This window comes from Garra rufa, chromosome 25 (genome assembly GCF_049309525.1).
Source record: "Garra rufa chromosome 25, GarRuf1.0, whole genome shotgun sequence".
In the NCBI taxonomy this organism is placed as follows: Eukaryota; Metazoa; Chordata; class Actinopteri; order Cypriniformes; family Cyprinidae; genus Garra; species Garra rufa.
The window spans coordinates 9,634,918-9,648,803 of NC_133385.1; the positions used below are offsets into that span (position 1 = coordinate 9,634,918).

A 13,886-nucleotide genomic window follows, 5' to 3' on the forward strand; every position below is an offset into this window, starting at 1 on the left:
CTCAAGAAGTACAACAACATCAAGAGAAGGTCCAGTAGGGAAGAAAAAGCACTAATGAGAGTTTCTCCAAGACAGCAATGTTTCTTAAAGATATTTCAGAAGAGACCAGATCATAAGAGTTATACGAATTACACAAACACACACACACACACACACACACACACACACACACACATACATACATACATATATATATATATATATATATATATAATCCCAAATAAATAATCCTAACCCTACCCCTCACAGAAAACATTCTGCATTTTTACAACAAAATAAAATTTTTATTTTTATTTTTTTACACCAGTTTTACAAATGAGGACATTTTGTCAGATTTAGCTCACTTTTGGGTAGATTTTTTTTAAAACACGACAACGTAGGAACGCACACACACATTGACTGTAATATATATCTGTAATAAAAAAAATATCTAATTTATAAGTAAATACTGTGTGTGTGTTTGTATATTGCATTATATGTGTATGAATTTTACATACAATAAAACAAGAAATAAGATTATTTTTAACTTTAATTTAAATTTAAATGTGTGTGTGACTTTTACATATAAAAAATGAACAATAAGATTATTTTTTAATTAAAATTGTAATTTTAAACAACGTAAATTTACCAACTAAATAAATCCACTTGTATCAACTAAAATTAGTACACATGACAAATACATTTATATATATTAGTACAAAATAAAATTAGTTTATATAGTTCATAAATGTATACAATTAATATTCGTAAAAACTATTACATTATACATTACATTATTATTTATAAATGTATAGCTAGTTCTAACTAAATATGAAATACTAATTGTATTAATTGTAATAAAAAATGGTAATGAATTAGAAATTTTCCGAGAATAAAGTCGAAATGTTTTGAGAATAAAGTAAAAATGTTTTGAGAATAAAGTCAAAACGTTTAGTAAATAAAATAAAAAATTACGAGAATAAAGTCTAAATGTTTCGAGAATAAAGTAAAAATGTTTGCAGAATAAAGTCTAAATGTTTAGAAAATAAAGTAAAAATTACGAGAATAAAGTCTAAATGTTTCGAGAATAAAGTCAAAATGTTTGCAGAATAAAGTCTAAATGTTTAGAAAATAAAGTAAAAATTACGAGAATAAAGCCTAAATGTTTCTAAAATAAAGTAAAAATTACGAGAATAAAGTCGAAATGTTTTGAGAATAAAGTCGAAATTTCGAGAATAAAGTCGAAATGTTTCAAGAATGGTCAAAATTATGAGAATAACGTCGAAATTATGAGAATAAAGTAGAAATTATGAGAATAAGTTTGAAATGTTTTGGAGAAAAAAGCAGAAATTTCGAGAATAAAGTTGAAATGTTTCGAGAATAAAGCCGAAATTTTCTTGAATGTTTTGAGAATTTAAATTATCTATACATTTTTTTAATTATAATTTATAAATGTATAGCTAGATCTAATTAAATATGTACAAATTTTATTCACTTTAACAAAAAATGTTACAATTTGAATGAATTCAAATGAATTTTACATTTCGACTGAACAAACTCAAATGAATTAAAAAAAATTAAATGTATCAACTGAATAAATAGATAACAACAAAATTAATTAGTACACATGACATAAGTTTATATATATATATATATATATATATATATATATATTATAATATTATGAATATATTATAAATTTATCAAAAAAAATTACCAATTATTTATACATTTTAAATTAACAGCTAGTTCTAATCAAATATGTACTCATTTTATTAATTTTATTAAAAAAATACAATTTGAAAGAATTTAAATGAATTTTAGAATTTAAACTAATTCAAATAAATTTTGAAACTTTTTAAAATCTCATTTGTGTTTTTTTTTTTTCAGGCTTAAATTACATTCGAAAGAGCATCATTCACACAGCCATTCATGCTTTCACGTGAGTGTTAGCGTACCGTAAAGGTTGCGATTGGACGCTGGTAAGCCCCTCCTCCAGCCCAGGTCGATCCTCTGACCCATCTCCCCCTCCACTCCCACCCCCGCCACCCGTCCCCCCAGATCTCAGGTGTCGGAGTTCTTCGGGCTGGACGGCGTTGTACCAGTTTTGCAGGCCGCCGTCAGGCGTCAGAACCGGACTGAGAGCTTCCTCCTGGCCCTGAGCGACTCCCTGCACACTCTTCACGATGTTCACGGCGTTCACCGGCAACTGGAGCAACTTCTGCATGGTGGTCATCCTCAAGCTAATCTGAAAACTTTCGCACCTGTTTAGATCCCTTAAGGCAGGTAAACACACCTGTAGATGATTCTTAAAGGCACACACCTGTAGAATCCGCCTCAAAAGCAACAGTAGACCATAAACTCCAAAGCACAAGCACGTAACAGCCCGCTGTACTGAATCCTCAGGTCTAGTCTTCAGCTGTCAGCTGCTTCCATCAAGTCAATGCAGATACGGAGGCTACAAAGCACTCTGCGTCTTTCCGTCTTTCGCGTGAGGCAGCCCTGAGAGGTGAGGAGACGAGAAGGGAGGTGACGGCAAAAGCTGTTCTCATCCTGCTCAGAGCCGACTGATGGTGAGCACACTGCTCTGATGGCTGAGCAGAGCTAAACCCCGCCCACCAGCAGCAAGCCCCACCCCTCGTGAAACACACGCTCCGTCTCTCCCTCTCCTTTCATTCACACCATCACTCTTTCCCAGCTCTCTGGCACATTTTTCTGTCCCTCGTCCTCTTTTCCATCGTATTTTCTGCAACGGTCGATTGCCTCTCCCTCTCTCTGATATGACTCAGCTAGAAACGCTGCTCTGAAAAAAGGCTCTTCACAGGAAAACCCCTTCGTTGGGATGTCGGCACGCACAAGCACTGTATTATCATTCGCTCTGAATGCTAAATAAAGATGAAAAACAGTGCAGATATTCACACATACAGACATTCATATTGTCTCGAGTGTGTGTGCACATTCTGCACCATTCACATTTGGTTTCTGTTTTTTGACTCATTTGACAAAGGTTCAAACATTTCTTACACAAAACTGGCTTTAAAATGTAAAATAATAGAATTTTGTATCCAAGACTAAAACTGGATGGTACTAAATGTTAAATGTTCACAAAATACAATAATGTGACAACAGTGTTGCATACTATTGTTTACAGAAGTATATACTATGTAGTATATAAAGAGTCAGTAAGCAGTACATAGCGTTTGTCATGCTCAAATTGGTTTTAAAAAAGAAAGAAACTGAAATATACAGAATCAAACTAAATCAGACTGATTTACTGATTTGATTTACCTTTATTCAATTCATTTTGATTAAAATGACTTTTATTCTGTCTGACGCCATTTGATTCATTTGAATCAGTATGATTCAGTTCTATTTATTGTCATTCTGTCTGATCCAGTTTGATTACACTTGAATTAGTCTGCTTCAATTTGATTCACTTTCATTCTGACTGATACAGTTCAATTCAGTTTGATTAAAATCACTGAATCAGTATGATTCAGTTCCATTTATTGTCATTTTGTCTGATCCAGTTTGATTTAATTGAATCAGTCTGCTTCGATTTAACTCACTTTCATTCCCAGTTTGATAAAAATTGAATCAATTTCATTCTGTACAGTTCAATCTGATTTAGTGTCAATTTGATTCACTTTCATTCTGACTGATACAATTCAATTCAGTTTCATTCTGTCCATTTCACTTTGATTAAAATGATTCAGTTTTATGCCATTTGAATCAATTGAATCAGTATAATTCAATTCCATTTATTGCCATTCTGTCTGATCCAGTTTGAATACATTTGAATCAGTCTACTTCAATTTGATTCACTTTCATTCTGCCCCATACAGTTTGATAAAAAAAATTCAAATCAGTTTTACTTTGTCCAGTTCAATCTGATTTAGTTTTTTTCTGCTTGTTTCGCCATTAAAAATAGTTCAATTCTAATAGTTGATTTATTTGAATAAGTACGATTTGAAGCAAACTGAATCAAACTGCATCTGAGTGAAAGAAACTGAAACATACAGAATCCAAGCAAATCAGACCGATTTGATTCACTTTTATTCTGACTGATATAGTCAATTCAGTTTAGCCTAATTCTGTCCAATTCAGTTTGTCCATTCGATTAAAATGATTTGGTTTTATTCGGTCTATGCCATTTGATTCATTTGAATCAGTATGATTCAGTTTTATTTATTGTTATTCTTTGTGATCCAGTTTGTATAAATTTGAATCAGTCTGCTTCGATATAATTCACTTTTATTCTCTCCGATACAGTTTGATAAAAATCAAATCAGTTTCATTGTGTCCAGTTCAATCTGATTTGTTTTTTTCTGCCCAGTTCAATTCTAATAGTTGATTTATTCGAACAAGTATGATTTGAAGCAAACTGAATCAAACTAAATCTGAGTGAAAGAAACTGAAATATACAGAATCAAAGTAAATCAGACTGATTTGATTCACTTTCACTCTGACTGGTACATTTCAATTCAGTTTGATTAAAATGACTTTTATTCTGACACCATTTGATTCATTTGAATCAGTATGATTCAGTTCCATTTATTGTCATTTTGTCTGATCCAGTTTAAATGCATTTTGAATCAGCTTCAATTTGATCAGTTTTCATTGTGTCCAGTTCAATCTGATATAGTTTTGTTTCTGCCCAGTTCACTTAAAAATAGTTTAATTCTAATAGTTTATTTATTAGAATGAGTATGACTTGAAGCAAACTGAATCAAACTAAATCTGAGTAAAAGAAACTGAAATATACAGAATCAAACTAAAGCAGACTGATTTGATTCACTTGTTGATACAGTTCAATTCAGTTCAGTTCCATTCTGTCCAATTCAGTTTGATTAAAATCACTAAATCGGTATGATTCAGTTCCATTTATTGTCATTCTGTCTGATCCAGTTTGATTTAATTGAATCAGTCTTCTTCGATTCAATTCTTTTTCATTCACATAGTCGAAATCAGCTTCATTCTGTACAGTTCAATCTGATTTAGTTCAATTCAGTTTTTTTCTGTCCAATTCATTTAGAAAAACCGTTTCATTCTAACAGTTAGATTTAGCTGAATATGATTTAGCTTGATTTAATTTTATTTTATTTAGTACAGTCTGAATCTTTTGAATTATCTGAATCATCTCATTTAGTTTGATTCAGTGTCAGCCTGTTCATACAAGTTTGATTAAAATGCTTTGGCTTCATTCTGTATGACATTTTTCATTTTGTCATACAGAATTGAATTAGTATAATTTAGCTTGATTCATATTCAGTCTTTCCAGTACAGCTTGATTCATTTGAATCTTTCTGATTCAGTTCCTTTCCAGTCACAATAAGTCTGATAAAAATGATTCAGTTTTATTCTGTCCGATACAGTTTGTTTCATTTGAATCATTGTAACTCAGTTTACTGTTATTTTGTCAGATACAGTTCGGTTACATTTTAATCAGTCTAATGATTGATTTGAATAAATCAGATTTATTTCGATTCACTCTCATTCTGTCGAACACAGTTTAATTAAATCAGAATCAGTCTGATCAAATCAATTTTTAATTCGATTTAGTACAGTCTGAATCATTTGAATTCATCTGATTTAGCTTGATTCAGTTTCATCCTGTACCAGTTACATGTAGTCTGATTAAAATGATTCATAAAAATCAAATCAGTTTTTATGCTGTCCAGTTCAATCTGATTAAGTTCAATTTATTTTTTCTCTGTCCAGTTCACTTAAAAAAAAAAACATTTAATTCTAATAGTTTGATTCATTTGAATGAGTCCGATTTATTTTGAATCACTGTCGTTTTGTCCAACATAGTTTGCTTAAATTTGAATCAGTCGGATTTATTTTGAGTTACTTTTATTCTATTTAGTACAGTCTGGATAAATGAAATTCATCTGATTTACTTTGATTCAGTTTCATCCTGTTCAATTCAGTTTGATTAAAATGCTTCGGTTTCATTCTGTATGCAAATTTTTAAGTTGAATCAGTATAATTCAGTTTGATCCACGTTCATTCTTTCCAGTACCGCTTGATTCATTTGAATCCTTCAGATTCAGTTCCATTCCAGTCACATTTAGTCTGATAATGTCTTAAAATGATTCAGTTTTATTCTGTCCGATACAGTTTGCTTCATTTGAATCACTGTGACTCAGTTCACTATTATTTTGTCATATGTGACCCTGGACCACAAAACCAGTCTTAAGTCGTACATTGTATGGGTCAAAATTATTGATTTTTCTTTTATGCCAAAAATCATTAGGAAATTAAGTAAAGATCATGTTCCATGAAGATTTTTTGTAAAATTCATACTGTAAATGTATCAAAATGTAATTTTTGATTAGTAATATGCATTGTTAAGAACCTAATTTGGACAACTTTAAAGGTGATTTTCTCAGGATTTTGATTTTTTTGCACCCTCAGATTCCAGATATTCAAATAGATGTATCTCGGCCAAATATTGTCCTATCCTAAAAAACCATACATCAATAGAAAGCTTATTTACTGAGCTTTCATATTATATATACATCTCAGTTTTGTAAAATTTAACCTTATGACTGGTTTTGTGGTCCAAGGTCACATATACAGTTTTTAAATCAGTCTAACACTGTTTGACACAAAATTCACTGTTGTTTTGTTTAGTACAGTTTTATTCATTTGAATGAGTCTGATTTAGTTTGATTCACTTCACTATAATTTATTTTGATTCACTTTCATTCGATTTAGTACAGTCTGAATCATTTGAATTAATCTGATTTAGTTTGATTTAGTTTCATCCTTTTCAATTCTGCTTGATTAAAATGCTTCGGTTTCATTCTGTGTAACATTTCTATTCAGCTGAATCAGTACAATTCAGTTTGATCCACGTTTATTCTTTTCAGTGCAGTTTGATTAATTTGAATCATTTAGATTCAGTTTCATTCCAGTCACATTTAGTCTGATTAAAATTATTTAGTTTTATTCCATCCGATACAGTTTTATTTTTAATTCGAATCATTACGACTTAATTTACTATTATTTTGTCTTAGAGATGCGACAATAAATCGATTTGTGGACCGATTTTCTGAGTGCATCGCGATTCTCTCCTGAATTGATTCTGAGTGTGCGGTTAAAAACTAGATTAGAGCAACTAAGCTCAGAATCGATTCAAGAGAGAATCGCGATGCATTCGGAAAATCTCAGAAACGATTCACAAATCGATTCTGCAACGATTTATTGTAGCATCCCTGTCAGATACAGTTTGGCAACATTTTAATCAGTCTGATACTTTATATTTGACACAGTTCGATCAAAATGATTCACTGCCATTTTGTTCAACAGTTTGATTCATCTGAATGAGTTCGACGCTTATTTTCAGCATGTGACGTGGCGTTTCTGAGCCCAGAATAACATGGAGAAGGGAGCAGCCGAATTCACAGTCAGACGCAGAATTCACACTGCAGTGCTAAAAGCCACTGACCTCTAAAGAGACACTCTCCTGCGTCAGAAACCCCCAAATCTCTCTGAACCCACATACAGAGCCTTTTTGTCTGATCTCCAGCAATCTCATGAATACTTGAGTGTGATTCTCTATAGATTAGCGACTCTGCTTCTCTGTTTATTTAGCTGTTAACGGAGCAGAGATGAAGAGCTGTACAGTAGCAGATCAGAGGGGCGTGTTGCCAAGGCAACAGCATGCGAGGATTGCTCGTCTTCATGTTTACTGACACACACACACACACACACACACACACACACATGTAAACACGCATCCTGCAGCGCAACAGTGTCAGAGCTCTATGACAGCAGAGCAGAAACCCGAAAGTGATGATTATGCAGAGAGAAAAAATATTTATGTCAGCCTCTGTCACATTTAGGCCTCATTCACAATAACAACAGTATAAAACAGTGCATCTCATGTTCAAAAATTGACATATTTCTAAGAGAAACAGAATATTAAGTGGGAAATAGGCCTATATTGAGGACGGAGAGTGTGAAATATGTTAGGCTATTATATTAATGCTTATTATTTTTATTAGAACTTGAAAGTTGCTTCAGAAGTTATTCTGATAAACGACATTTCTTTATCAACATTTCTCCTGTCGTAAGAGTCAAGAGTCAAAATTGTACATTTTTTGGGTCTGGCTTCCGGTCTCAAAAGAGCTTGTTTGCTGCTTGATATTGCAAAAATGTGTCTTACCAGCTTATTTTAATGTATTATCTTAATTATGAGCACACTGGTTTGTAGTGCAAACAGTTTTACCGTTTACTGCACGTTGGTGTTCTTCTTGTAATTTCCGTATAGCGGCTAATGAACCGGAAGTCTGCTCCATAAGAAAAAGGTGTGTAATATCGTGGACTGATAAATAAATTAAAAACATAAGTAAATAAGGTACATTTTGTTTTCATGTACACATTAAAATAGAAAAACTAACGCTTAAAATAGCGTTAAACTGAACTTCTGTTCTGTTTTATCTCAAAACTAAACTCTTCAATCTGAACCGTAACTTCTACCAGTCTGTGTTCTTGTATTGCAGTTTTTTACAGACGCTAGGACACATTTCTCAATACTTAGGTCACTTTTGCAAACCTCTTCACACAGTGAGCACAACAGAAGTCTATGTGGGCTATGTGGGCAATTATCATTGTTTTGGCACAAGATGCATTCAATGACTACATCTCTCAAATTTCATGAATTCTTTTCTCACTCTCATTCTTTTCTTACATACTGTTTTCAAAACTTATGTTCAAAACAGTAACATAATGCAAAACTGAATAAGACAGCAAAATTCAACAGCAATATTTTATTGAAACATATTTCAAATCTAAAAATGCGAGTAGATTAGCATTACTATTGTCTCTGTATCAGTGGATGGTGTGTATACAAATTCTTGTATTTTGGAATTACTTAGTGCAAAAAAATTTAAATAAATAAACGATATAAAATATTGATGAATTCTGCATCATGTCTGATTCATCCCAGGAACATATATTGCAGTTATAAACAATATCTATTGCAATTATAAACAGAGATGTGTCCTTGTTTTACACAAGAAAACACTGTGTAATGCTACATGTTGTTAGTGTTTTTGTCGGCTGTCAACCTTTGCTAGTGTTCTGGAAGAATGAGTTTATTTGAGACCTGAATAAAGTGTTTTGGTAGTTGAAGTGCATTTTGAATGTGAAATGTACTGCTTTGCCAAGCTGAAAGTCGGTTAGGAGAATTGTGTTTAGAGTTTTACAAAAGAAATGTGTCCTAGCGTCTGTAAAGAACTGGAATTGTAGTATTACAGCGCCCTCTGCTGGAATAGAGCTGTATGTCCATCTAAATAAAGCTTAGGGTCGGTGTTTTTAAAATAGAAATTAAAATAGAAATTAGAAATTAATGCATTTACTCAGCAAGGACGCATTAAATTAATCAAAATTGACAGTGAAGACATTTATAATGTTACAAAAGATTTCTTTTGATCATTCTGTTGATCACAGAATCCTGAAGTGTCACAGTTTCCACAAAAAAATCAAGCAGCACAACTTAATAATAATCAGAACTGTTTCTTAAGCATCAAATCACATCAGCAGGATCACTGAAATGATGCTGAAAATTCAGATTTGCATCACAGGAATAAATTATATTTCAAAATATCTTAAAATATAAAACAGTCATAATATTTATAAAAATATTTCACAATATAACCCTTTTTTACTGTATTTTTAATCAAATATATGCAGCTTTGGTGAGCATAAGAAAGCTCAAACTTCAGAACAGTAGTGTAGCTACTAACAGAATAGATACATACTTCAAATATCAATTCAGACACACTATTATGAGCATCGTTGAGAAGTAAAGCTGTAGTAAATTCAAGTTTGTTAACATGGGGGTGTGTAAATCATCTTTAAATGATATTCAAATTAATTCAAATAACCTGACAAAAGTAATGATGTGAAAATATATGCGTGTGGCTCCCTCTACTGTCTGAGAGAGAAATGGCAGGAACTAAATGATGCACAGTGAATAGCCAGATTTATCCCAGCAGTGTTACTTTAGTCTTATTTATATACTATTATAGCATTTATAAATATTTAGTCATTTTTAATGTGCTTTTGACATTTTTATTAGTTTTCCTTACATATTTACATAAATCATTTATTTATTTTTGTTAACTTTTTTCCATTTTCTATTCTAGTTTTAATCATTTTTAGTAGTTGGCTGCCAAATTTTAGCTTTATTTTAATTACCATAAGAATTATTTATAATTTGTTAACCTTGGCATAAGGGTAAATTGTTTTTTAAATTGAGATTTACAACTGTTTGAAAATTTGAAATCCGAAGGGTGCAAAAAAAATAAAAATAAAAAAAAAATATTGAGAAAATCACCTTTAAAGTTGTCCAAATGAAGTTCTTAGCAAAGCATATTACTAATCAAAATTTAAGTTTGGATATATATACGGTAGGAAATGTACAAAATATCTTCATGGAACATGATCTTTACTTAATATCCTAATGATTTTTGGCATAAAAGGAAAATTGATCATTTTGACCTATACAATGTATTATTGGCTATTGCTACAGATATACCCGTGCTACTTAAGACTGGTTTGGTGGTCCAGGGTCACATTTTAACCTTGGTCTTAGTTAACTATAACAATACTGGATCAAAAACACAACGGATAAATGGTTAAAACAGACATTTCAAGTGAATATTATTAGTAAATCAACACTGAAGCATGTCACATGACCTCAGCAGAAGCAGACCAGAGCCTTGATATTCTCCTCACATCACACTGATCTGAAGCAGCCGTCTCTAAATATAGACACAGATGGGCAAAGACAGTCTGCCAACATTGATTACCAATCTCAGTTAAACATCTAATCTTCTGAATCTCCACATCTTTACAAGAGACCCACGCAGAATAAAGGAAGAAGACGAAGATGTAGATGCCCGCTTTAATGTAAAAATGTAATCCTGGGTTAAAGTCATGTTTAACCTTGTGTTAAGCATTTTCACATTTGTATTTTTTGCTTTCAAGAGAATTATTATTTTTTATATACTACTGTAGTATTTCTTAAAATTTTGAATTAGATTTTATTTTTATATTTACAGTTTTCATTTGAATATTTTTAGTAATTTTGTTTTGAGCAATTTTTGTAATGCTTTTGTCATTATTATTTTTATTAAATTATTATTAGATGCCAGCTTCAGTGTAATCCTGGGTTAATGTCATATTTAATCATTGCTATGTGATTTTGTCATTATTATTATTATTATTATTATTATTATTATTATTATTATTATTATTATTATTATTATTATTATTATTATTATTATAAATATTTTAATTTAGCTTTATTGCTAAACTGAAACATTTTTTCACATTTGTAATTTTTGGTTCCCAGAAAAAGAAAAAAACTTTACTAATTACTCATTTTAGTATTTTATATATATAGTAATAAAGTATATATATATATATATATATATATAGTATTTATTAATATTTTGAACTGGCATTTAATTTTATATTTGGGGTTTTCATTTTAATTTATTTTTAGTAATTTTGTTATGTGATTTGGTCATATTATTATTATTATTATATATATTTTCATTTAGCTTCATTGCTAAACTGAACTTTTTTTTCACATTTGTAATTTTTGGTTCCCAGAAAAAGAAAGAACTTTCCTAATTACTAATTTTAGTATTATTTTTTTAATATATATTACTATAGTATTTATTAATACTTTGAATTGGCGTTTCATTTTATATTTGGGGTTTTCATTGTAATTTATTTTTAGTAATTTTGTTATGTGATTTGGTCATATTATTATTATTATTATTATTATAAATATTTTCATTTAGCTTTATTGCTAAACTGAAACATTTTTTCACATTTGTAATTTTTGGTTCCCAGAAAAAAGAAAAAAACTTTACTAACTGCTCATTTTAGTATTATTTTTTTTATATATTACTATAGTATTTATTAATATTTTGAACTGGTGTTTAATTTTATATTGGGGGTTTTCATTTTAATTTATTTTTAGTAATTTTGTGTGTGACTTTGTCATCATCATCATTATTATTATTATAAATATTTTAATTTAGCTTTATTGCTAAACTGAAATATTTTTTACTATTAAAGAATATTATTTAGGTTAAAAAAACTGCCTGAAAAGGTAACTTTTTTAGTTACAAAAATATTTATTTTTTATCTATTCTAGTTAAAGTTTTATGTACTTTTGTCATTTAATTATTTTTTTTTATTTAGATTTAATATATATATATATATATATATATATATATATATATATATATATATATATATACTTTAGGTTTTTTTAAATAATTGAATAATTCATTTTTTAGTTTTCTATTTAGCTTTAATTTATTGCTATATATATCTGTGTGTGTGTGTGTGTGTGTGTGTGTGTGTGTGTGTGTGTGTGTGTGTGTGTATATATATATATACTCTTATTTTTTAATATTTGGTTTTAATTTAAGTTTGAATAGCTTTATGTACTTTTGTCTTATATATATATATATATGTGGGTGTGTGTGTGTGTGTGTGTGTGTGTGTGTGTGTGTGTGTGTATATATATATATACACACACACACACACACACACACACACACACACACACACACACACACATAGCAATACTTTAACAATTGTTGTGCCAAAGATAAACAGTGTGTACTAAAAACCCAGAGTAAAGCATAACTGTGTGAAACATGGACAAAAACAGCTCCAAGCTTATCCAATCTAACAGTTTTTTGTTTCTCCAGAACGTTCTGGGAAGGTTAGCTAACAGTAATAAACATAAAACCTAAAAATGGCATCTAGAGAACGTTCTCTAGAAAGTTCTCATTAGGTAATTAATCAAAAAAAACATCTAAAAAGTTCTTTATCGTTCGCCCCAAAATAGCCAACATTCTGTGTTTGATGAGATGTTAAACTAAGGTTGTACTCAACAGAGACGGATGTAGATGAAGAGGTAGGTTGCTGTGCTAGTCAGCATGATGCTAGCGACGCTAAGACTATGGGACTATAGGATAGCGAGAGGTATACATTACAGGGCTATATTTAAACTGTAAAAACAAGGGGAAATCACTTCCCTACAAATATTAAGTACATAAACCAACCATTTCACCAAATAAACGACTGAAACAGCCAAACTGAGGTGAACAACAGCACAGAAGTCATCAGATGGGACCTGAGCGCTGTCCACCCACCGGTGCTGAAACACAAACACACGAACAACACACACACACACACACACACACACACACACACACACACACACACACACACACACACACACACACACACACACACACACACACACTCCATTCACGCCAATTCATCTCACTGTTTATCATCATCTCTTTGTTTTTCCACAGGATTCATTCGTTCATCCGCGCATGCGCACCTCGCCCAGTCTGAGATTTTCTCTACGGTAAACGCTCCGGTGGGCCGCCGTCGCCGTAGGCGAGCCGTCACCGCGCGTTCAGACTCGGCGTGTCTCACCTCTTGTAGTCGGAGGAGAAGATGCCACCGCTGGCCGGGTCGTGGCCGTACTCCGGCTCGCTGGCGGATCCTCCTTTCTCATCGCTGAACGCGGAGCTCGCCGACATCTCTGCTGCTGCTGATGATGCGGAGCGGCGGAGAGCGGAGACTGTGTCACGTGATCCGTTACGCGGTGCTGAAGCGGACAGGGCCGGGGGCGCGCGCATGCGTGCGCGAGCACCTCAACGCTCATCCCTGTTCATATCTGTTCAAGTTGAAAACATTTAATTTAATTTCCCAATACAGTAGTGAGGTATCAAAACAACAGAAATAACGATTTAATTCAGCATCTGGTTTCAGTAATAAAGATTGCTTGAGGAATATTTTCGAACTAAATGCAATTAAAATAGCATAAACATTTTAGCTTTAGTTAA

At 31.7% G+C, this 13,886-nt stretch overlaps 1 protein-coding gene across 7 annotated transcripts in view; it reads right to left on the bottom strand.

Annotated features, from left to right (window-relative positions):
- The window catches only part of ap3b2 (adaptor related protein complex 3 subunit beta 2), a 78,278-nt gene extending 64,673 nt beyond the window's left edge, over positions 1 to 13,605 (bottom strand). For 4 of the 7 annotated variants that reach the window (XM_073831790.1, XM_073831788.1, XM_073831789.1 and 1 more), the window contains exon 1: positions 13,474 to 13,605. In XM_073831790.1, coding sequence (XP_073687891.1) covers positions 13,474 to 13,580 — 107 coding nt within the window. In that variant the 5' untranslated portion in view covers positions 13,581 to 13,605. Of the gene's footprint in view, positions 1 to 1,937; positions 2,000 to 13,473 lie in introns of those variants that run through there. The other 3 variants (XM_073831786.1, XM_073831785.1, XM_073831784.1) reach the window with 2 other exon arrangements.
- Between the last annotated feature and the right edge of the window lie 281 nt (positions 13,606 to 13,886).